The 26504-nt window shown below is 39.4% G+C and overlaps 1 protein-coding gene across 1 annotated transcript in view; it reads left to right on the forward strand.

Moving 5' to 3' along the window:
• The window catches only part of CACNA2D3 (calcium voltage-gated channel auxiliary subunit alpha2delta 3), a 778957-nt gene that overhangs the window by 134269 nt on the left and 618184 nt on the right, over positions 1-26504 (forward strand). Inside the window, exon 3 of the mRNA XM_072941510.1 lies at positions 24146-24262. Within this exon, the coding sequence (XP_072797611.1) occupies positions 24146-24262 (117 nt within the window). The remainder of the gene's footprint in view (positions 1-24145; positions 24263-26504) is intronic.

A 26504-nucleotide genomic window follows, 5' to 3' on the forward strand; every position in this document is an offset into this window, starting at 1 on the left:
AAGGGTTGATTCCTTAGGTGATCTCAGTAAATCAAAGTGTGATTAACAAAAGCAATAGCAACATGTTGTGTTACATGGTGTCAGATGTTTATTGACATAGAAAGCTTTTCAGCACATAATACATAAAAGCTTTTATAAAATGGCACATATGATACTATTCCAGTTTGTTAAACTATATGTTCAGCACAGAGGAAGAATTAAGGCCACACATCAAAATATTAATATTAAGGGTTTTTTTTTTGATGTTGAGTAGTGGATTGATGGAATTAATCACCAGATTTTCTATTTTGATTACCTGATTACCTGCAATTATTTTCAGTAAACATTTGTTAGTTTAGTAATAAACTAACAAAGGTATAGAGAAGTAGACTTTGAAATTGAGTAAATATGAACTTTCAAGCCACCTTATAACATGAGGCTCACATGGTAGTAGCCCTTCTAGATAGTAGCCATTGCTTAAGTAACAAACCATTAGGTGTGAGGAAGTATCAGTGTAGGCACACAGTGGTACTCTATGGGGCATTCTTGGGCTCTAACACCCTCATGGTAAGTGGCCATACTTGCCTGTGGAATTGAGGAATAGAAGCTTCACCATCTTCATGTTAATATTATGTACATTTTTAGATATCTAAATTGATCCAGGACAAACAGTGACTGTGTGGAAGATGTACCATCTTCATGACTCTGAAGTCACTAGCCTTTGCCTTTGAGCTCTGAGGATGCAGTGGTCATTTACACCTACATGAACATACAGTGTAATGATTTAAAAGATATTTAAACAAATACATATGTAAACTTTATAAACTGTAGTGAGTGTTATGAAAAAGAAAACAGGTTGCGAGATGATAGAATAAGTGACATCACTTTCTCTAGGAATTAGCCCTCTGTGATGAGTGCAGATTTTCAGTTTTAGCTTTTCTGCAATCAAGTACAGTTATTATTAGCTGGATCATAAACTGTGTCATGATAGCATTGTTTGTGTTTGTAGATTAAAGTCTGTTATCAAACAAAGAGCAATGTACGTGAGAAATACGTCTTTATTTCTAAGGGCAAGTTTACCTTGTAATGAAGCAGTTTTGTGCTGAAGGATATGGCTTTATGTGACACTTAGGTTATTTTGACCTTAAAAAAATAAAGGAAAAGTGATTTGGACTTTGAGGAAGCAGGACTTGGAAATGTGATTTTAATTATAGGATACAAATTATAGAGTTTCAGTGAGAATAAATCTTGTCCAAAGAGAATTAATAGGGAAGGCAGAGTCATGTAGAGAAAAAGACACCAGTACAGCTGTCCCAAGTTCTGGATTCTAATCCTGACAGGAATACCAGCTGTTGACCTCCCTGGAGCAAATTCCTCCCTTTCTGGGGTCAGAATTCTTCCTCTGAATAGGAAGAGATAGATTCTTAAGGTCTATTGTGCCAATGTTGATTTTTTAGTTTTCACAGATGTGCAACAGTTAGGTATAATGTTCCATTAGGGGAAGTTGGGTGAAGGTTATATGGGAACTCCTACTCCTTTGCAACTTTTCTGTAAATCTAGAATTATTTCAAAATAAATCTACTTAAGGAAAACAATTTTATTAGAATGTCTGAGTTGTAAGAATGATACTTAATATACACTGAGCAGTCTATATCTCTGTCTCGGTGAACAGTTCAGTGTGAGAATAAAGTGTAAAAAATCACTTTGGTTGAAAGAAAGCTCCTTCAATACCAGAGCTTATTAATAAAAACAATAATCAGATTGCCTGCTTCAGCAGTTCTTCTAAAGTCAGAATCAGAGGAGGATGTTCATTGCAGTATTATTTATACAAGTAAAATATGTTCCCAAATAAGGGTTTGGTTTAATAAATACATGCCCTTCAATATCCTGGAATGCTGTGCAGCAAGGACAATGATAGTGTCAAATGTATTTGACATTAATACTGTTCTTGATATGTGGGAAAAGTACATCATAAAGGAGTACGTGGGTAAAACATGTACCTATATACACACAGGAGGACAGAAAACATTCTGGCAGCCTGAATACCAAAATACAAATTGTTGGTTATAATTAGATTTTGGGTTATGAGTGACATTTATATTTTGTTTATGTCAGTTTCCTACTTTACCTGCTATGAACATACATTACATGTATAATAAAGAGGAAAATAAGTAATTGCCCCCACCATCAGCACATAAATTTAAAAAGCAGTTATAGGAATGACTATCCTTTATCTCAGACAGGCAGTTAAAATGGCATGTTCATATATAAATAGTATCTTAATTTTGCCCCTAAAAATAACCCTTAAGGATTCTTTTTCTTGAGACACATGATCTTTTCCCCATTGGCTTTCATTCTTATTACTGAAAGATTAAACCACAATTCATCAGATCCTCCTCTATTTTAGCCATTGATGTTTTCTGTCATTAAATGATCTGAATCTGTAATCTTTTAAAAGAAAGGGTAAACATTAATTACCGTGGACTAGAAAAAATGTGCCTCTCACTTTTGCCTCTCCCTTTGGCACAGAGCAGCACTCTGGTGGAGCAGTTGGTCTTCTGTAACTTTTATTCATAGTATAAAAGCCTGGTATGGCTTAGTGGTAGGTTTCTGACCTTTCCTAAAACCTAAGTTACGATCTGTCCCTGGAGCAGGGGATGTTTAGTGGAGATGTTTTACTCCAGGGAATGAGTGTGCTGGACAGATTCATAATGGTGTCTAGGAAAGAAGCAATTTCATTCATTTGCTCATTCATACATTCATTTCTGTACGTAATTATTGAGTGGGTTCATGCTATGATCAGGACACTGTTCTAGACATTGTGCAGCATAACACAATCCGGGAAGGGAGATAAGCATGCAGATAATTAATAAAGGAGAAATGATTGTTGACCAAAAAGTAAAGTTTTGAAGAAGTATTAATTTAATAGAAAGGCCAGAAATAAACCCTTACATATATAGTTGACTCATTTTCAACAGAAATGCTAAGACCACTCTGGGGGAAAGAAAAGTCTTTTCAACAAACAGTGCTGAGACAACTGGATAGCCACATGCAGAAGAAAGAAATTGAACACTTACCTCTCATTATATACAAAAACGAACTCAAAATGGATCAAAGACCTAGATGTAAGGGCTAAAACTATAAAACTCTTAGAAGAAAACATAAGGCTAAATTTTCATAACTTCAGATTTGGCAGTGAATTCTTAGATATGAAACCAAGAGCATAAGCAACAACAACAAAAAATAGATAAATTGGATTTAATCAAAATTAAAACCTTTTGTGCTTCAAAGGACATCATCAAGAAATTGAAGAAATAACCCTTAGAATGGGAGAAAATATTTGCAAGTCATATATCTTATAAGGGACTTGGATCTAGAATATGTAAGGAACTCTTACAACTCAATAATATAAAGACAAATAAGCCTGTGAAAAGTGGACAAAGGATTTGAATAAACCTTTCTCCAAAGAAGATATACATATTGCCAATGAACACACAAAAATGTTACATGAAAAGATGCATGAAATCATTAGTCGCCAGTGAAATGTAAATTCAAAACCATAGCAAGATACCACTTTGTACACATTAAGACGACTGTAACCAGAATGTCAGATATCAATGTGGCAAGAGTGTAGAGAAACCTGAGCCTTCATACTTTGCTGGTGGGAGTGTAAAATGGTGTAGCTGCTGTGGGAAGTAGTTTGGCCGTTCCTCAAAAAGTTAAATATAGAGTTACCATATGACCCAGAGGTTCCACTCCTAGGTATATACACAAAAAAATTGAAAGCAGGGACTTAAACAGATACTTGTAAACCAATGTTCACAGAAACGTATTCACAATAGCCAAAAGATGGAAACAACCCAAAGGTGGTCAACAGAAATGAACAGATAAACAAAATGTGGTACATACATACAATGGAATGTTGCTCAACCTTAAGAAGGATAGAAATTCTGACACATGCTACAACATGGGTGAACCTTGAAAACATTATTCTAAGTGAAATAAGTCAGACACAGAGGACAAACATTGCATGATTCCACTTGTATGAAGTACCTAGAAAAGCAAGTTCCTAGAGACAGAAAGTGGAATAGAGGCTATCCAGAGTTGAGGGGAGATGGGAAATGGGGCTTTATTGTTTAATGGGTACAGAGTTTGAGATAATAAAAAAGTTCTGAAAATGGATAGTGGTGATGGTTGTACAACATTGTGAATGTACTTAATGCCACTGAATATTACCTTAAAATAACTCAAATGATAAATTTGGTTAGGTATGTCTATTACACACACAGAATAACCTATAAAGTCCCCTCTTAAACAAGATGACAATGAATCCTTGAGTTTTCTGAGACAAATTTTTGTCCCAAATTCTCTCACTTTTCTGAGTATGTTTAATCTATTGGCAATTACAAGAATTTTTGTTGTTTTTATTTTCTTTCAAAAATGATCTTCTGATATTATTAATGTGTTAACATTGAAATTTCAAACCTCCCCCCAGAAGCATTCGTTTATAACAAATGAGGCTTTAAAATTAAATATTCATATGTAAAATAAATGAAACTTGACCTTCATATATTTTATAAGAATTAAATAAATTGGATCATAGACCTAAATATAAAATGTAAAACTATAAATCTTTTTAAAAAGAAAATCTTTGTGACTGTTGATTAGGCACAAAGGTCTTAGACATGACACCCGTTTTTGACACAATCATTTTTTTAAAAATGGGAATTAATCAAAATTTAAAACTTTTTCTCTATGAAAGACATTGTTAAAAAAGTGAAAAGACAGAGGCTCATAACTAGAATCTATAAAGAACTCACAAAACTCAAGAATGAGAAAACAATGACCCAATAAAATTGGGCAACATTAGAATAGACATTTCACCAAAGAAGATATATGGATGGCAAAAGAGCATATGAAAAGGTGCTTAAAAGGTCTTTAGAGAAGTGCAAGTTAATACAGTGAAATATTACTACTCACCTATGAGAATGGCTAATATCCCCTCCCCCCAAAAAAACCAACAAAACACCAAGGATGCAGAACAAATAAGACACTCTATCATACATTGCTGGCAGGAAGGTGAAATAGTGCAAACACTTTGGTAAACAGTTCGACAGTTTCTTATGAGTTAAGTACACACCTACCATATGACCTAGCCATTCAGCTCCTAGGTATTTACTCAAGAGACATGAAAGCTTTTTTTACACAAATACCTATGCCTGAATGGTCATAGCTGCTGTATTCATAATAGTCAAAAACCCTGGACAAGTGTTGAGGACTATAATGGGAAGAGTTGGGGTCCCCAAGGATGCACAGTGCCTGTGGGTACTTCATCTGGACTAGCGGGTACAGGAGACCTTTGTGAAGGAAGTGGTGGCCCAGGGTAGACCTGGCTTGTAGGAGACAGGTAATTAGGACTGTGGAGCATGGAAAGCATTCCAGATGCAGTGAGCTGTGTGGGATCTCTCTCCCCAGGTTCAGGGAGTTACTGTGCTTTGACAGAAAAGGAAGGATTTCAGTGTGGGTGGAGCATGAGAGCAAGATGTGTTTGATGATGGACTGAGGTTGAGTTTGGTGGGGTTCAGGTAGAGGAGAGTTTGTGGGTTGCAGCTGTCTTTGCCCAGTCTTGGAAAGACATATATTCTAGGGTGCATATTCTAGGGACCATATGGAGGGAAGACTGGACGTGGCAAGGCTGGAAGGATGTTGGGAAAGTGTCTGGGGCATCGAGGTAGCAAGGTGGGTGTGAATTGGACTCGGTGGGTGTGAATTGGACTTGGTGGTTGGAATGGTTACATTCCAGTGAGCAGATTTCAGCAAAATCCAGGGCGAAGATCCAACCAGGCCTTTTCCAGAGGATTTCTTTTGCTTTGTTTTCTCCCCTCCTCTTCCTTTTCCCTGTTCTCCACTACAGAAGTTTAATGGTTTCTCATTTCTCGCCCTTGGACCTTATTGTATGGGCCCAGGTCTGCTAGAGAGGGCATCTTACTAACATAAGATGGATGGTTTTGGCCACAGGGAGTTCTGCATTTCCCAGGATAACATTTGTCTTTATTTTAAATAATCAAAACAGCATTTAAATGAGAACATGGATCTGTGCATGCTTTTATTCAGTGTGTTTTCCAATCATTGGCATTACCCTCTAATAACAGGATGTGTACACGATATGATATAGAGGCCACTGGGCTGCAGAGCAGTCATTAGCTTTCCCTCAAAAACAAAAAGAGAGGCTGCCATTTGAATAATGATCCCTGGCTGTTTTCTTTGTACATGGGCCATTTCCTTAATTAGGTTTCAAGCTTCATCTCTCTTGTTTTTAACTAAAAAGCCAAGTGAGAGAGAGACAAATTGTATTGTGGGGAAAAGGGAGAGGACTGTTTCATGCAGAGTAAGGGGCAAACGAGTAAAATGGGAGTGGATGCCTGATGATCAGGCCAGCTTCGTCAGAGCTGGGCTTGTGTCTGGGCTGAGTTCAGCATCTTTCAAGGTCAGGGGGACCTTTCTGCACACCCCAAGGAATACCTCTCCTGCCTCCTATCTAGAGTTTGTGATCTAGGTCTCAGAATTTACCTTTACTATCACCTTTTCCTTCACTCTACCTTGAAATGACCTTGGTAGCATATCTCTCAGACATACACACTTAGGAGTCAGACAGTCTGGGTTGGAATCCTACCCTGCTGTGAACCTGCTCTGTGACTTTGGGCAAACCATATCATTCCTCATAACCTGAGGTTGTTCTTTGGTAAATCGGAGATGATAATACTAGCTACTTCCCAGGGTCGTCGTGGGATTAAATTACTTACTTTTTATATGAAGCACTTAGTGCATGGGACAGGGCGAATGCTCAGTTAAGCTTGGGGTTGCTGCAGTTGCTGTGGTTATTATTGTTATTATTATCAGCCTCTGAGGGAGAGTCTTAGCAGATGGTTTAGGACAGATACAGTGTCGTTATTTCGTAACCCAGTCTGTAGTGAGGGCTCAAGGGAGCCAGCATGTTAGAGCCATAAATCAAAAGAACATTGACATCTTCATTTATTTTCCACCAGAATGTTGTGTTTTCTCACCTGTTGTTTTTAACTTCTGAACTCCCTGAGATACTGAAGATGGTGTCATACTTTAAGTCTGTTGAATATGGTAGGTAATAACTTTGAAGTTAGACTTTGGTCTTGGTTCATAAGTTCCATCTTTTCAAGTCAGGATACTTTGTGTGTGAATGCTGAATGTTTCAAAGAAGAAAAACTGGACAAATGGCAGCACCACTAGACAGCTTTCCTGACCTACCTAGGCAGGAATTCTTTATTCCCTTAGTGAGCCTCTCTCTTCACCTCCTCTCCTGCAGCTCTGTACATGGAGAAAATGGAGATGAGACCTAGTCTCTTTCCTTTAGACCTCAGTTTGTGGTCCATGGACCAATAGCATCACCATCATCTGGGAACTTTTTAGAAATGCAGAATCTCCAGCCCCAGCCCTCAGAATTAGATTCTGCATTTTGATGAAACCCCGTAGGAGACTCATATGCATATTAAACTATGTCAAGTGCTGTGGTGTCTCATTCTCATTGGGAGGATGGATGAATAACCTGGGTTGACCAAAGTCTCACCCTGGAGATTGAGGGGACTTCCTATAGCTAGTGATCCTTGATCAAGCTATCTGACTGAGGAGTAGGAGTTAGCTGGGCAGAGGAAAGGGTAGGGATAAATAGAGGGAGAAAGGAGTTTCTAAAAGAAAAAAAGTTGAGTGTACAAAGCCCATGATGGCAAGATCATTTGACCTACCCTTACTTTTTGTTTCCTGGAACCTTTTTAACACCCTCACAGGGCATGTGCTTGGGTCATGTGAAATAATTTTTGAACAATGCAAAAACACTTTGCTTCTCAAACCCTGATATATGAAATGTGGATTCATGAAACAGACAGATGGAGAGATATTACCACTTTGCAAGGAGATGATTCAACTTTCAGATTGATTTGTTGGGAATATGAAGTAAAGTGGGCTTTGAAGTCCTCCATCTGGGACTGGATCCAGGCTCTGCTACTTGTTGGAAGAAACTTGGGTCTGTTGGTAGCCTCTGTGAGTCTTGGATTCTTCATTTGTGACATGTAGCTTTGGATACTTCACTGGCTTGTTGGGAAATTCATTCTTCTTGATCTTCAAATATGTGGTTCCATATTTTTTTAAGTCAGTGCTTTATAGCCTAACCAAAACATCACAGGTCCAGGACTGTAGGATAGCTGCCCCTCATTCTGTTTGCTAGGGGAGTGTTGGCCCAAGTAAGTGCCTTCATTGGGTGCTTCTTCAGCTAATGTGTCCATCATGTTTTTAAAGTTGTTTTTCACTTTCTGTTTTTGGCTGATGTTCCAATTTTTCCTTTTGCTTTCCTTTTTCTGGTTAACCTTTTGTAGCCCACCACTGCGTTTAATGAAAGGTGAATGAATTAAAGGAAGCGTGGTGATAACAAGGAAATGGAACAGCTGAAAAAGCATTTCAATTAATGAGAGAGACCACGGAACACAAAATGAATGCAAGAAAAGGCACATAAATTCAGGACTCGTTTATAAAGTACAATTCACTTTGAATTCAGCAAAGGGAACTTTTTCAGTAAAGGATAAGTGACAAGATTTGAAAAGAGTCCCCCAGGGAAGGAGGATTAACAAAAGGAGACATTATAGAATGAAATAGAAGTGAATTAACAAATCGATTTTCTGTGAGGGTTAGAAGACACAAGATTTATTTGAAAGATAAATATTTTGTAATAGAAACCTGTAAATGTTTTGTTGCTGGTTTTTACCCAGTAAAGCTATGCCCACAGTGAAAATCTTAAGGCTGATGAACGTGGAATGGTGTAGATTTTATAAAAAGGCTTCCAGACCTCATTCTCCTCTTGGCATTTATTTTGATGGTCTGAAGAATAAACTGTTTTGTACTTAAGCTTCCTGGGGACATTATTTGAAGCTATATCCCACTGGCATGTATAAGATGATCTCACTTTGATTGTAAAGAAACAATTACAATCTTACATTTCAAAAGTGGAAAAGATCTGTAAGGATACAAACCATAGGGTAACCCCAGGTATTTTGGGGAAATGGGATTAGGGTTTTTTTGTTTTCTTCTTTTTGCTTACATCTACCTTCTGGTTGTTCTTCTTGCAGTGAACATTTTGCTTTTACAATAAGAAAAATGTCTCATTTTACTTTAAGCTATTTTAGGAGAGTTATTAGGGGAAGTCAGAGCTTAGGCTCTGGAGCCAGCCTACCTGGATTTGAATTCCACCCTTACTGTTCTGTTTTCTCCATCTTAGACTTTACTTTTCCCATTTGAAAAGCAATATTGGAAAACAAATTTAGAAAACTGGAAAAATTCATCCAAAATTCTGTTACCCTAACCCAGCCATGGTTAGAATTTTTCTGTTGTCCCCCATGATATCTTTTGCCTTGTGTTTTTCCATGACTTTAATTATAAACATAATGCACTTCACTTAGCAGTATTTCATGAGCAGAGTTCTGTGACAGTACACAGGTGCATATGCACTGGGTGAAATATTTTCTGACACAGTCATCTAGTGTCTGTGGACAAAGACCAGTCTTGTTCAGTGGGTTGTATAATTCATGTCTCAAGTGTAAGTGTTCTGAGTCAGTCACATTCCTCTTTGCACATTATGAGGCATTTATATATTCTTATATCAATGATTACTAAATTTCTTTGAACTTGACACTTTATGAGTTTTAATCACACATCATTCATGAATGCACGCTCTTTGTGAAGATTTCTAATAACCCAGTAGTTACAAAAGGAAAAAAAAATTATTGGTTTTTTTCAACTCTGCTCCAAGACCCTGGTCTGAGATAAATTCTGTTTCCAATTTGGTGTTTCCCCTTCCCTGATCCATTTGAGAAATCATCATTTATTGACAGAGCACCAAAGGAAACTCATAAGATGTAATCTACACTTGCATACACAGCAAAGCCATCTGCTAGAATTGACTGTTGCAAGAAATGTCCATAATTTGGTATGTATGTTTAGTATACATAAATTTTAAATTGGACTGTAAATAATTTGCTAGTGATCAGACATTACATGTGACATAAACCAGGTTCCAAAACAGGTATCATACATCTTAATGCTGCATGTGAATCAGGAGCAGATGCCCTGTCACTATTCACACATCAAGTGACCTTTTCTGGGACCACTTGCTGTTCTTGGGGCATGCATAGGGATGATTAACCTGTGTCCATGCCATGGAGAGAATTCAGGAGACTACGAACTTAGGTGGAAGAAAAGCAACACCTTTTATTTTCACTAACCTCTAACTGAAATTTATTAGTTTATCTTAGAAATGTAGGTAACAGGCCACAGACATGCCTATGACTTTGTCACTGACAAGAAGTCACAGATATATTCATGTCATATCATATCCGATGAAGATACCTCTTTGCCATTCAAGGACGCTCATCCTTGAAACCAAAGGCAGCTGTAGTCTCACCACTAGTTCTTGTTATATTAATGAACTGATGAAGAAGCACCTGTATTACTGCATGACAAATGTATGTATTTTTTTTTGTGGGGGCAGGTAATTAGATTAATTTACTTTTTTTTTTTTCAACAGAGGTCCTGGGGATTAAACCAGGGACCTTGTTCATACTAAGCATGCACTCTACCACTTGAGTACTCTCCCCAGCTCTCCTCAACTTCAAATTTATGTTTTAAACATTTTGAAAACTGAATTTCAGTGTAATTGGTTTCCTTCCTATGCATTTTCTTTTTTGCATTTGAAAATATTCTGAGAAAGGGTCCATGGGCTTCACTGGATGCCAGAGCAACCACTCCCCCAACCCCCTACCCCCAAACCCCCATCTTAAAGGTGTACCTTAGTACAATAATAAGAATAAGGTGGATGTATTGATTAATTTCTTTCTATTTTCCTAAATACATTGTAGGAGCAAAAATACTGGCAGCATAATGATTCTGTGTGTGTGTGTGTGTGAGAGAGAAGGAGAAAAGAGAGACAGGAACATCAGTTAACATTTTCTAGGACTGTAGGGTTCTGACAACCACTGTAGGAAAAAACCCTAATTCAAGAGTAGCTTATGGGCTTCTCTCAACCTGTCTAGATTCCTCAACTTCAGGGTCTTGTTCCCATGCCTACCAACCCTAAATGCATGGGGAATCAAAGTGCTTTTGGTTATACATGGTGTCCCTAGGGGAGGGCAGCCTCAGGTCCTGAACCCCTGCATGGCCAGGCAATCCCAAATGGTAAAGAGGACCCTGGCTCTTTCCCCTGCTGGATGGGACCCTCGTGAGCAAAGTGGACATCTGTCCTTTATTGGCCTGGGCTGTCTCCTGCCCTCTCAGTGCCTTAGACTCATTTGATGGAGGCAATCATAACAGTGCCTGCTCCAAGGATTAGTGGTAGATGCCTGGAAGCCATCCACTGTCTAGCACATCACTGCCCTGTGGGAGATGTGAGCCCATGTTATTCTGTCATGGCCTCCTCATGTGAAGATGAATGAGGAGGAAGATATTTAGAGACATTTTGTGTCTGGGCCCTGGAGTGTTCAAAGAAATGGACTCAGTGGGAGATTTCACAGAAAAACATAGATTGTTGGCTTCTATTAACAAATGGAAGATTGGATAACCACAGTGTGCCCCTCAGAAAGATCAACAGAAGCCAAAAAGTGGCTACCATTTAGGATGAGGCAGAAGCTCTGCTGTTTCCTGCAGGCCCCAGACTGGCCTGAGTCCCTTGCCTGATATGACCCATCTGGCCTCTGGAGGCGTTTGAGTTATGGCTTCTGAAAATGGATTATTTCTAAGTTCCTTTTGGATTCTAACACTGTGATTTTAAGGATATTGGGGAAAGTCAGTCCTGTGTGCTAGGCTTGGTGAAGGATGTCAGAAAATCATTTGATTCTAAAGTTGGTGACATCTCAATTTTTAAAGGGCTGAGATTATGTTTTTGCATCTCAGTGTAAGGGAGATAATGTCTTCACATATCTGTATCTGTATCTGTATATGTATAATGTCTTCACTTTTTGGTACTGTTGATAGTGGGTAAAACTGGAGGGGATCACCTGCTACAAACTCTTGAGCACCTGTGGGCAGGTGTGAGGTAAGGGGATGTTTCCATGAAGGATGCTGATGCTAGAATCATTTTTCTTAGCCTCCTGATGTCAGCAGCAAGGGATTCTATACTAGAATCTTCCCAAATTTTTTTACAAAGGAATCTTTCAACACAAGAAGGGAGACCTAGTCTTCATCTCTTGCTTTCAGTAGGAGGGAGGGTGGGTTGTTAACTATTAAGCACAATTTCACCATAGTTCTCCACGTTCACCAAAGAAAAGCTAGTGTTCAGTTGTGCCATAGATTAGCATTTTCGAATTCAGTTTGGAGTTGATAGAGTTAAAGATCTATTCAGATGCTGGGTCCTAACACTCATTTCCAGCTTTTGGCTCTGTAAGTACAGAAACCACTTGAGCAGCTGTAAATAGTATTAGCTCTAAGCTTGTTATGGGTCTTGCAGTCTCATTCATTGATTGCCTTCGATTTCCAGGACATCTCGGATTTAGAATTAGAAAGACTTTAGTTAAGCCAATTAACTTTTGTGGCGCCTGGGCAACAAATATGTATGCTAGAGAAGGTCATTGATGTTATTCAAATAGCAATTTTATTTGAGCTGGGATTAAGGAAATCGGACAAAAGGTCTAAGAATTGTTTATAATGTATTCCTTTCTGTGTTGCAAGTATTTGGCCTTTAACATTGGCACCTGACCATAATTACACATACAAGTGATTGGGTCATATTATCCTTTCTATAGTTTGTGACTTGATTGCACCAGCCCTAAAGTATCCATCCTGAAGATGGTTCCCAGCCAAGATTTAATCTGAGGTTTCATCTGGCTACAGTTTATATGAAGTGTTTAAACTAAAGTGTGGCAGTTAAGAGCATGGACTCTGGGGCCATGCTGCCTGGATTCAAATCCTAGCTCTGTTATAGCAGCACAGACAGCTAACACACCCCTGATGATTTAAGCTCCCATTTTCAGTGTTGACTTAGAGCCTGAATATGGCTCACTAACTACAGGATCTATTTCCAGGGCCCTCTTACTTTGGGTTGGGCTGGGTGGCTGGTTACTGCCGGTGGAGTGTGAGCAGAGGTGATGCATGTCACTTCCAGGCTAAAGAATTCAAGAAGGAGGTGCATCTTCTCTATTCCTTTCCCCTCCTGGCTGAATGAAAAAGACTCCAAGGCTTGAGAGGAAAGCAGGGACACCCAATGGGAGGATCCTGAGTCCCTGAATTACCATGTGGAAGGCTGTCTTGTGACGAGAAACCCCCTTATGGAATGGTCACATGAACAAGTGGTAAACCTCTATTGTGTTAAGCTATTGAGGTCTGGGATATTTTTTATTTTAGTAGTTAGTGTCTCCCGAATTAATACAACTACTTACTAGTGATGTAACTTTGGTTAAGTTACCTTATCTCTCTGTGCCTCAGTTCCCTGATCTGTGAAATGGATGGGAATAATATCTTCCTGACCCAAAGTAAGTGCTCAATAAATGCTGGTTGCTATCAGTAATAATAAATTATTATTATTATTGCTATTATTCTTGCTGATCTTTGGGGAATAGGAAGGATGAATGGTTTTAAATTGGAATATAAAGAATGTGTTTGAAAAAAGTAGGCTGCAGAAAATAATCTATACAAGTAGTCCAAGCTTTGTGAAATAATGGTTTATTATTTGCAGTTTGGCTGTAGTTAAATTTGTTGATGTACATGAAACACTCATAAATGCATACAATGAGGTTTTTCTTCTCTAACACACATTGACCTGTAATAATTATTTTGGCTTGTAGTGTTGTGAGGATGTATGTACAGCATGAATATTCATATTTCAGAGTCTCAGATCCCCATACAGTAATCCAGAAAATAGCCAGGAATTGGAGGGTTTTTTGTTGTTGTTGTTTTGGTTTGGTTTTTTAATAATCATTGAGAACATTTGATTTGTTTAGTAGACAGATGAACTTCCCAATTTTAAAGCAGTAGTATGTTACACTACCGTGCTAGGGCAAGGATGATTCTATCAACAGCTGGTTTAGTAGCTTGCTTCTGACTTAATTTCCCTTCTATAAAACAGGAATCTAATGTAGAACTCACACTCAGTTTTATCACCACAGAGCTAAAATTTATTAGTGGCTTTTGTCCAGTTGACTGTGTGAAACAGTAAAAGCTTATGAGACTTATCAGGCTTAAAAAAAGAGAGTATAGACCGGTAAAACAGGGAAAGGAGAGATATCCATCTTTTAATTCAGGTCCTGACAATCTGAAAGTAGTAGAAATCTGTCAGAGACCACCCATGGCAGAGCCAGCTGCTCTGAAGAGCAATCTCTCTGGAACTCTGATTTAGTAGGGCAATCCAAACAGTTAAGTGGGGACAAGGGCTCTAGGGGCACTGGGGCTGAGGACCCTGATAATTCTTGTAACAGTGCTCTCTTGAGGTGAGTACCAGAAAGCACCTCCAGAAGTAATTTAGATCACAGCACCCCTCCCTCAACCTGCACCCCCTCCAAGCTGGAAGTTCATAAAAACATGCTGAGGGTTAAACTACTGCCTTCAGTGGTGGTCCATTTCCATGTCTCTCATCACATAGAACAAGAACTGCTTATCAGCGGTATCCCAGATTCCTCCAGTGGTCCCCATTTACCACAGCCTTGCAGAAGTTGGAGACTAGCTGCTACCTGCCTCCTCTGTGCTTGTTCTTTGGGTTGTAATTTAGTGCCCTGTCCTCTCTCTTCTGTCATTCCTAAACAGGGTCTCTAATTCTTATGCAAATTATCTCTTGTTCTAATGGCTTTGACAGAGAAAAACTGCATTCTTGGATTTTCCTCAAACTTAGCTACATCTGGAAGAGCACTGCATTAAAAATAGGTAGAATTTCTTTCTTTCTTTCTTTCTTTCTTTCTTTCTTTCTTTCTTTCTTTCTTTCTTTCTTACCTTGGAGACACTTGATCAGAATACCTCTGTGAAAAAGAATGATTTGTACAAAGTGGCATTTCCATTTTCAAATAGAAAAATATTCTCCTGTAACCTAGAGTTTTATGAATTCAGTTAGGTTTGTTCTTGTTATGGTTAAGAAGAAGTGTTCCTAACATCAGCTTAAAGGATTTGGAAATGTATTTACTTGGAAACATAATTGCTTTGGAGTGTTGTATTTTGAAGTGACACTTTCATATGCAATAATTGAGTTGAGAGGGATACTAAGTACATTTATGTCATAATAATAAAATGACACTGCCTGTAAAGAGAGAATCCCAAAATTGTAGATGATTAGTTTTTATTGCAACATCTTTAGTAACATATCTAAAAACTGTCATCCCCCCTTACACAAATATAGACTTCTAGCATCCATTTTCTGCTGGAAGAGAGCCATTCCCAAAGAATTACTGTTGGAGACCCCTCAGTGCCTTGTGAATTTATTTGAAAAATGCTACCGCCCAGAGCAACACTCAGAGGTAGTTCATCTGTTAGGTTATGCATATTAGTTGAGAGTTTCTTCTTGTTGAGGCAAGAGAATTTCCTTTTTCAGAAGTTGTAGAACAAATGTTGGCATTTATCATCACCTCTGCCATCACCAATGACATTTTTTGAGTGCTTTGCTCTATGTCCAGCATTCTGCTAGGACTTTACATACTCAACTTCATTTGATCATCCCAAGAACAGTAGGCGATCTGGTATCACCCACTTAACTGATGAAGGAAAGGTGGCTGATGGAGACTAAGTAACTTGTCATATTGCTAGGAATTGAACTTAGTGCATCTGGCTGGAGAGTCCTTGGTGTTAGCACCATGCCAAATGGTGATAGCAAGTGGGATGCACATTGTTAATTTTTCTCTGACTTGAATGAAGCCTGGCCAGTGATTCTAAACCAAGCAGGATGCTGCTACCAGGATCCAAATCAATAGCATACCAGCAAAATCCATGCAGATTCTTTCCCACCCATCCCCTTGTTGCTAGGAATAAGACAGAGAAGACAGAGGAGACAGAGAGACTGTCCACTCCCTCCCTCCCCCTCCCCATCTTTCATTGTTCCCACTGTTCATCAAGCCTTGGTCATAGGTGTCCTGCCTCTGTTAACCAACCACCTTGTGATGTCTCATGACTGTCTCCCTATACTACTAGGATACTTCGGAAACTTCATCTCCTAGGAGGCAGGGAATTATATGTGCTGCACAGTCACCTTCGCTTCTACAACCCTTGGCTAATTCATTGTTTTACATCCCTCCCTGAGGTCCTCTTCCTACCTGCTGACTGTGATGTCATTCTTGTTCATGGGGCCAAGTTTTCTGTGTTTAAACAGTTTGGGTTGCCTACATTTCCTGCTACTAACCCCTCCCTATTCAGGGAAATATATGTTTGCGCTTTATGCACTGTTATGCACTTAGTAGAAGACACACAGTGCTCTCCCACATCTGGCAGAAGTAACATACCTGCACTGCAGACAAGTGTGACTCCGGGAGGAGATGCACACAGAATGGCTATGTGGGATATCAGGGCTCAGGTTTACATTGAAATGACCCGTGCAGCTCTGCTCCAATTTATTTATTACTTATTTTTAATAAAATGAACCAAAAATTATTCTCCTTATACCCCAAGGGAACATGTGTACTTGACATTGGCTCCCCACTCCCCCTACCTGCCTGGCACATGGTAGGCAATTTGTAAATATTTGTTGAATGAATGAAAATAGCAGTGAATTCAGTTTAGGTTTCTTTTTTTTGGGTGTGATTCCTAATTATAGGATACTTATATGGTTGGTTTAATGATTTTATCTCCTGTGCTGTGGCTGTTTCAGAGCTTGAAGGAGTAAGAATAAGACCAAAAATTGAATCTTAAGGTAGGAACATGAAGCATCTTCTGCTCTTACGAAACAGTCTTTGAGGGTTCTGGGCTTAGTCTGTCTCGGTTGCTTTCCTAGTAACATGGTTTACTGGGGAACTCAAGAGGAGTGCTGGAGGCTTAAGGGTGAGTTGGAGAAGCAGGCCAGTTTCTCTCAAGTTGTGGGCTTTGAGGCAAGCTCCTCAGATTCTCACTTGAGGACAAGCAGGTTTTTGCTTTGCCATCTCCTCCCCGGACCTTCTGTGAGTCCTTATCTAGTGATTTAATTATGCTGACTCTAGAGATGTAATTTCAGTTTGTGATGAGAAAATTTGGCCAAGAGGCCATGTTCAGATGTTCCAGCTCTTTGGCTAATGGTGCTCCTGCATCCATCCTCTGCAAGAGGGTATTTTTTTTGCTGGTGTTAAGCATACTGAGAGCCCCCTTCCATCTTTGGCATGTATACTAATTAATCGCAATTACTCAGAAGTTTCGTGACTGGAGCCCCCTCTCTGGGGTCTGTTCCAGTGACTCGCTCCTAGATATGCAGTTATCACGTAGGAAAAAATGACCCAGAGGTATGAACAGCATTAAATGTTCTGACAGTGAAGTAGTGCTTTTTCTCTTCCTAGTGTTTGTGTGAAATGATCTGGCAAAATAGATGCTGCAGAAATAATGCATTTCTGTGTCTCCCTTCTCAAATGATAAATGTTTTTGGCTCATCACAAGATTTCTTGCCAAGTGCTGATTCTCCTAGCAGAAGGAATGGAAGCTTCAGATGTTCTCTTGTGACAGAAGGAATAAAAAATTTTTCAGGCTGCCTTACTTCTGTGTCATGAATGCTGAGAGGCACTCTTGTGAAGAGCTGTGTTCTGCCTTAACCTTTGTCTTTGCTAAAGCCACAAGCTGTGTTGCTTTTATATCTCCAGCTACTGCCCCAAGCCAGGAGGAGGCCTAGAGGATGGATGGGGGGTGGCAGAGTGAAGATCATCAGCATCATCAGTCTCCTTGTTGGAATTTGTCTCCTACATTAGAAGCTTCAGTTCAGGAAGGCATTATTATGAAAATACAACACATACTAGAATCCTCTGTAGCAGAAATTCCAAGAGGGAGAACCAGGGGAGCATGAAGATTTTGAGTGACCTGTTACGTGCAGACACTGTGTTGGGGGCTTTCACAGATGTCCTCCCAGTAACCCTCTAGGACAGCCCTGGAAGATGGGGGTTCTGATCAAGGACACTGCGGCACAGAAGGTTAAGCAATTTCCCTAAAGTGGTATGGCCTGCCAGGCCAATATGCTGATCATCAGACTTCTTGCTGTCTTCCAGGGAGCTCACCTCTCATTCCTCTGACTCTTCTGACTTGTTACCAGTGTTATCTCCTTAGTCGTGGCCACCTCAGCCTCCCAATCCTTGTCTCCATCCAGTTTTATGTTCTTCCTTCCCATTCTGCACACTGAGATTTTTCAAAACTAGAAATCTGGTCATTGAGTCCCTCCTACCCATAAGTCCTTCGGTGGCTCTGGTTGTTGTGGCCACAGCCCCAGCCTCCTACCCAAGTCAGGATAAAGTACAAACTCTTAATCCTAGCATATTACCCTTGATGGCCTGGCCCTGCTCACTTATTTGGCTATGTCTCTCACCAGAATAATCCCCTACCCTGGCCATCCATGCACCAGTGAAGTGGAACAAGGGGTAGTTCCTTGAGCTCCAGGCATCTTCTTATCCTGTGTGTCCATACCTGCTGCTCCCTCTGCTCATTCCCTACTGCATCTCCCCTCTTCCCATCCTGGTCATACTTTAGGGTCTAGCAAGGTGGAGCAACTGCCTTGACCACCTCATCAGGGTACTTACCACAATGATATTGTATCTTCTTTGCTGGTTTACTCATCAGAACACTCCTGACCAATAGGCTATGAGCTTTCTTCCGCTTCACTTTACTCATCATGTTGTGCTTGGTACCCTGTCTCCTGCCTGACATGCCAGAGATACAAAATAGATACTTGCGGAGCAAATAAATGGAGTACTAGAGACAAGATTCAAATCCAGACTGGCCTGGATCTTTAATCAGGTGGCAGAGTGTCTCTTCCATGTTTGTCTTCCCCGCTGCCTTCCTTTTGTGTTGATACTTTCTGAATTCCTTTTCCCAGCTGAAGGATGGCTGTTTTTGCACAGAACAAACTAATTGCTAGAGCAGTCCTTGAGGCTATAGAAAATAAAGCACCCTTGCAGTCACAGCTATGTGGAGAGGCAAACCCCCAAGGAGGAGGAGTTTTGGGTATTTTGCCTCCAGGTCTTCCTTGGTACCTTGGAGAACAAGATGATTTGTAGCCCAAACACAGCCATGAAGTAATGTGTCATTAAGCTTCAGGGTCACTTTCCAGAGTCAAGAGATGTGTGTGCTCCTCTGCGGCCAGGCTCCAAGCTCATCCCCTCAGCAGTCCCACGGAAGGATAGTATCCCTAGCCCCGTGGAAGGATAGCGTCCCTTCCTGTGACATCCACTGTGCCCTGACTACATGACTTTTGCTCACTTGGAGCAGCCTTGTGAGCGGCTGCCACCCTTGTTAACAGATGATGCCTCCTGTTTCGGAGGAGGATTTTTTTTTAAGGAGGATTTTGGCTATAAATCAATGAAAAGGCATTGTGATGGCAGTGAAAAGGGCCCTCTGAAACAACTTCACAAATATTTAGACTATCAGTCAGTCCTTTACCCTAACTCCACAAGTTCAAAAGATCAAGCAATTTGAAGTCAGATGTTTAAAACTCACTCTCGAAACCATTCAACTTTCAACAACTGACTAAATCTCTTTGTGCCTCAGTTCCCCATCTGCAACATGCAGATGACACAAGCCTCCATCCCAGGGTAGCTGTGAGGATTAGACAAATTAATATGTGAAAAGCTTCTGACACTGTGCTGGGCCTGTTATACACAGAGGACTAATTTTGCTGACTTCCTTAGGCTCTGCTAATGAAGACATGCTGCTTAACTTCACAGATTCTAATTGGGGTCACATTTCCATACAGAAATTTTATTAGGTGCCCATATTCTATTCTACATATAGCTACAGCTCTTATATTTTCTAATTTCTAAAATAGTATGTATATTATAAAAATTAGAAATATGGGTAAGCAAAAAGAAGAAAGAAGGATATCATTTGCAGTTGTACAGTGAGCTGTGAGCATTTGGCATCTGTCCTCCTCACATTGTTTTTGTGTGTGTGTGCGCGCACATGCGTAAGCAGATAGTAATTTAAAACAGAACGTCACTGGTTACTGTCTGTAACCTATTGTAACATACTATATGCTTGTTTCCTACATTCTTCTGTACAATTTGGGATGGTATGTGAAATTTGTTGTATGGTTGTAGCTTACTTTATCCAGTTGCTGAAAGATTGCTTGGTTTTGTACCGTAGGTATGTTTTAATGGTTTTGGTGTATACCACCATCCTAAGGCACTAAGGGTTTGAGATTGATTAATGATGATCACTAGCTTACTCTCTCTGTTCTTCAAAATCCTTTGATTCCAGCAAAGTGTAGTGTTTCCTGGTAAGAGTAAGATATTACATTGCTCTGACCCAATTCCAGCAGGCATTAACACATCTTGAAAAGCAGAGTGTTTTTTTTTGCTTATGGGATAACTTCCCTAGGGTGGTGAGAAAATAGTAGGAGGCTTGGCTCATTGGCAAAGAGGATCCATTGTCACATGACCTAAAGGGAGAGGGCTTAGTCTGGAAGAGGAATAGAACCAGTGAAGTGCTAAGTTTGTCCCAGATCTGGGATCATTAGCTTGGTAAAGAACTCTGTATTGAGATTAGTTAGCTAGGTCACCAGGCACAAGTAGTCCTGGGAGACTGACAGCCCTGCATGAAATCAGCAGCTCCTTTTTATGGAGCAGATTCAGAAGCAAAGAGGATGAAGGAAGGTCTCATTGAGAACTTGGTGGATAGTCAGAGCTGAATAAATTGATTTCTTTCTAGAAGTCTGTTGGGAGAAAAACGCACATAAGTAACAGATATGGCCAGAATAATGGGTCCTGGTATAAAAACCAAAAGATTTAGGTAAAGACTAATTGTGAAATCTATTTTTATTTTCTTTATCTTAAGGCCCTAGATCACCTTTAGTTTCAGAATTACTTGAGACAGACATTTATTTCACTGACTGTAGATATTAGACTGACATTAGTTCTGTTTTGTTTTGTTTTGTTTTACTCACTTCTTGAACTTTGTATTTTTGGTAGTGAGTCAAACTTGTGTATAAGCTGGCCTTAGCTGTTGGCTTTTGGAGCACATATGGCAGGCAGCAGAGAACCCCCAGAATTTTTAGCTCCAAAGACAGCACTTTGCATTTGATTTGCATTTGAACTTAGGGAAAGTTTCCAGGGATTGCCATTGAAGTTTTGTCCATACACCAGAGGACATGTTAGCCTGAGCCAGGCTTGGGCTGTCTGGAGTCCCACATCCCTGGCCAGTCCAGTCAACCTCCCAGGGAGTGGTAGGTCACCATTATAGGACCATCAGACAACGCAGCTGCATCCTTACTTGCATCTTCCTTGTACTGTAATATTGCAGCTACCTCCAGAGAGTTCCTGTGAGTGTCTGCTGTGGGCTGGGGAGGTGACCAAGATCTGTCCTCACCTCCTGGCCATGTAAGCTCTGATGCCAGGAGAGATGAGCACAGAGTGCTCTGGGAGCTTGGAGGGAGGGTGCAGCCTCCTCATCTTGGGGAACCAGGGCAGCCTTGTCGAGGAAGATGGGAAGGCTAGAAGAAGCAATAGTGGTTTTCCAAGGAAGAGAAAGAGTCTCAAGATAAACACGTAAGAATTTTATGGACATTTTCAGAGAGTAGGGAGAAGCATGTTACTTACAACTCATGGTCCATTGTAGGACCAAGCAGAACCTCTCAGAGCATCTTATAAATGACGTAGCAGATGTCTGCCTTGGTCCAGACTCAGGTGCTCCAGAATAGCACTTTGTTTAATTTCTTCAGGGTCACTTTAATTCTCAGAAACTCCAAGCCTTGGGCCTAAGGTTCAGGTTGGGGGCCCCAGTGCCCAGTCCAAGGGTCTCTTCCTGCCCTTCTGACCGCCTCCTCTGCCAGTGTCTGGTGGACACTAGGAACTCTGTGTGGCCAGATGCCTCCAGGTTCTCAGGATTTCATTTTAGTCTTAGGGTTTGGAGGAATCCTCTCTCTATTGATTCATTTCCTTAGAGTCACTCCCTCTGTCCTCAAATGCTAATCGTCTCTTTTCAGGACACTCAGTATTATTGCTGCAAAGGACTTGGAAATCTAAGTTAGGAAGGGGAGTGTTTTGTGTGACTCACACACATACACTCACACACTCCTTTCACTGGGGCAAGGAAAAGACTGAGCCTCCTCCTGTTTATATTTTTGAGGGTACAGGAGAGGAAAAGGGGAGAAAATACAAATTTATATCTTAAAAATTATCCTGCCATTAAAAGGTTGTTACACTTTCCATTTCAGAAATTGCTCTCAAGGTATCTAGAGCCCAGATAATGTGTGGGGCCTTTTGTTTTTCTTAAGTAGGGGCTTAGGGTGAGGAGTTAGTAATTGATTCAGGTTTTTCCCCCAAATGAGGGTAAATATAAACCCCCCAATATTTTTAGTTCCCCAAGTTTTGATAGCTACATAAATGTAAAGGATTCCTGTTGACATTAAAAGTATTTTGAACTCCATTTGAAAGGTTTGTTATTAGTAATCAATATTCCTTTTCAGTGGGAACCAAAATTAAATATTTAGTTACATCAAATTTTGGTTTCAGGACCCCCTCACACTCTTACAAAATATTGAGAACCCCTAAGAGCTTCTGCTTATGTGAGTTGTATCTATTACTATTTACCACATTAGAAATTAAACATGAAACATAAAAACTCATTGCATGTTGACATATCTAATGTATTTTATTAAAAATATACTTTATTAAAAGTTTATTTTCAAAAACAAAAATTAGAAGAGTGGCATTTTTTTCATTTTTGCAAATCTCTCTAAGGTTTGGTTTTAGAGAAGACAGGTAGATTCTCTTATCTGCCTCTGTGTTCAACCTGTTGTGATTTGTTAAAAATCAATTAAGAAGATATGTCTTCAGATAAATAAGCTGTTGGGAAAAAGAATGACTTTGTGGGCCCCTGAAAAGGTCTCAGGGACCCTGCAGGGGTTCTTGGACCACTTTGAGAACTCCTGGTTAGACAGATAAATTACCAGTGTATGTGATAAGTTTTAAATGAAAAGTTGTCTTTGAGAATTTGAGTAAACTGTGGGTCAGATTATTGCCTTATGAACAGACTAACAAATTATGAAATCTTATATAAATGTCATCCTTTATATAATATATTGCTGTTTTTATTTTTAAAATTTTTACTTATTTACATGTACATGCTTTTTTTTTTCTGATCTCCTTCAGTGTCCATAGGGAGTCCTCAATAACTGAACTGAACTGAATTGAAATACTGAAACCCACAGCAAGAACTCTAACATTATAAAACATTAAGATGCTTTGCTACTTAGTTTAATTCCTTTGTTTGTTACTTTGTTTAATTCCTAGTCCATTTCAGAATTTGATAGGCTTTTTCTATAAAGGACCAGAGAGTAAACATTTTAGCCTTTGTGGGTCATCCAGTCTCTATTGTGACTACTTACTTGATTGAATATGTAGCAAATGGGTGTGGTTTTGTTCCAATAAAGCTTTATTTATAAAAATAAGTGATGTGTTGGATTTGGCCCAAGGGTCATAGATTGCTGACTCCTGTTGTAGTTATACATTAGAGTCATATCTCTTAAACTGTTTTTCCCTAAGTCCTTGATCTTTGGCCATGAAAAAATTGTTAGTGATGTTCAAGGAAAAAGGACCCCACAAAAGTTGAATTTCTTTATTTTTATTTTATGACACATATGAAATAGTCAATTTCCAGTGGTGTTGGCTGCAGGATAGCTAATGAACCTGGGTTGGTCCTCCAGAAGAATAGCTGAGTATGGGCCTGTTGGAAGTGTGTAGTGTTGATTTCAAGAATGAAGGAAGATGGATGATAGAGTTTGATTGCTTTAGGGTTTATTCTTTTCCTGGGTGCTAGTTAAGCTTCAGGAGAGCCAGAGCCAATTTTAACATTTCTCTCAAGTTAATTTAATTATTTTGAAATGCAGTCCAATCTCCCCAAATTGAACAGAGACAGTCATATTGTAACTTTATTTTCACTTATTTCTTCTAGGTAGACGTGCTTTGACACTGTGGGCATGATGTTTGGTAGTATCATATGCCTTTAATGTTGCCCTCCCTTCTTACAGAAGTACAAAGAGTATGAGAAAGACGTTGCCATAGAAGAAATTGATGGCCTCCAACTGGTGAAAAAGCTGGCAAAGAACATGGAAGAGATGTTTCACAAGAAGTCTGAAGCAGTACGGGTAAGTGCCTTTGGTTTCTACTCTGTATTGCCGGAAGACACAATGAACTCGTCTCTCAGAGATCAAAGTTGACTTAGCCATTATGTACATACTTTCTTTTCTCAGGTCTGGGTAACCAGGAAAAGTGGTTACTAGGGGCCCAGTTACCCTTTTTCCATATAGGGTTCAGTTTCAGTTTTTGTCTTATAATTATATGCCTTCAGTGGAGGTGTCACTAATTGTAGGGCCACAGGGGATGGCCTGTGACTGTGTGATACATTTATTAATTGCCAAAGTACATTTAAGGTTACATTGTGGTTGAACTAAGCAACTCTGAAAAAACTTTAAGCAGTGCTTGCCAAAATAAGGAATTGAAACTCTCCATGGAGTAAACGAGTCTAGATGAAGCTGGAAGTTCTTTTTACTCTGTTGGAATATTACTGTAATTATAATGTTTGTCTCAACTGGCAAGAGCTCCCTGAAACTTTATATTAGCAAGAAGAATGGAGGGAACTGCAGTGCACATGTGTATCATTTTGGATTTCCAAGATGGCTTCCAACTTTATTCCTTGTTGTCAACAAAACAAAGCATCTGTCTAACATTCTTGATTTGGGACATGTGAATGTTGCAAAATCTACGTGAATGCCATATTGGAACAGGATTATGGGAAAGAATTGCAGTCTGAAGGGTTCTTTCTGAAGTATAGCTTACTTACTTTTCAGTTTTATTATCTCCAGAATTACTTGTTGTAAAAGTTCATTTCCTGCTTTAGATTCCTCATCCTTAATTGGCTGAACCAAAATTTGACAAGCTATTTCTGCTTTAGACCTGATAATCCTACACATTTTCTTGTTTCTAAAACTTTTTTGTAGTATTTTGATTTAGGGAAGGAGGGATGGTAGTTTAGGTAAAAGCAAGAGCTTGACTTAGGTGAGGGTCTGCCTTTGTCACTTACTAAGCTTCAACATTCTGTAAAATAGCCTTCATGAGCCTCAATTTCTTCATCTGTAAAATGGGAAAAACTCAGACAGGAAATGTGAAGATCAAACAGTTATGGTTCTTAGACATTTAGCACAGAACCTGGCGCATGGACAGTGCTCAGTGAATGGTAGCTTCTGTAGCTACTGAGATTATTAATTTAAATAAGATGAGACTTCTTGGAGGAAACTCTGAAGTGCTTTAGAACTAAAAAATGCTTTTACTTGCCACAGAAATATTGCATGGACAGCCAACCCTGGGAACTGGATGGTGACCTCCAGTGTGTCTTTATGTCACTACCTTAAAGCAAATGGTATTCTTCAGAGACATGGCAGCATGGTGGCCATTTGAATCTAACAGTCAAAACCATGAGATTTAAAAAAAAAAAACAAACTTCACCACAATTACTGTTTTCTTTCTGTAAAATGAACATCCCTTTGTTGGAAATTTTAGAATAGATTGAAAAATATCAGAGAAAAAAAATCACATAAAAGACCCACCACCCAGCAGGAAATCAAGGCTTCTTTTCTTGTGTTTTTTTTTTTCTTCTAGTCTTTTTTCTTTGCACTTCTGTGCATGTACTTATGTTTTTTTTTTTTCAAATTGGCAGTTGTATTGCCCGTTTGCTTTTGTATCTAGCTTTTTTTTTTTTAGCCCATTGTAGAATTTTTTTGTGTCACTGTGTTGTTTTGTGATTTTCTTAAATGGCTACATGACATTTCAGTCTATGGGTATGTGTATGTGTCGTAACTGGTTTGACTGTAAATCTATGTCTGGATATTTAAGTTGTTTGTAAGCTTTGATATAAATAATGCTGCAGTGAATCTTCTTGTATGTTAACAATTGATTAACTGACTCAGTACCCACTGCATGTTGGGTGCTCCTCTATTTTACACATACTTAGTTATTCTGATAATGACCCTGTCAACGAAGTTACTATTATTACCCTCATTTTACAAAAGAGGAGACTGAGAGGCAGAAGTTAAGTCACTTCCCCGAGGTCACATGGGGAGTGAGAGATGGGCCCCAGATACAAGGACTCCAGAGTCCACTTCCTTCATGACTTTCATGCCGTCAGCATCCTGCAGTGTATGATGATTTCTGTAAGGTGTATTCCCAAACACAGAGACAGTTCCGAGGCTCTGAACCAATCTTTAAATCTCTTTATACATAGGAGTATATTTCTGACTTGATGAGGCCATGCCAATCTACAGTTCCTTCAGCAGGAGTAGTATTCAAATGCACATTTTCCTGAATCCTTGAAAAATGAATAAAAATGTTTTA

The sequence above is a fragment of the Vicugna pacos genome, chromosome 17 (assembly GCF_048564905.1).
Source record: "Vicugna pacos chromosome 17, VicPac4, whole genome shotgun sequence".
Taxonomy (NCBI): domain Eukaryota; kingdom Metazoa; phylum Chordata; class Mammalia; order Artiodactyla; family Camelidae; genus Vicugna; species Vicugna pacos.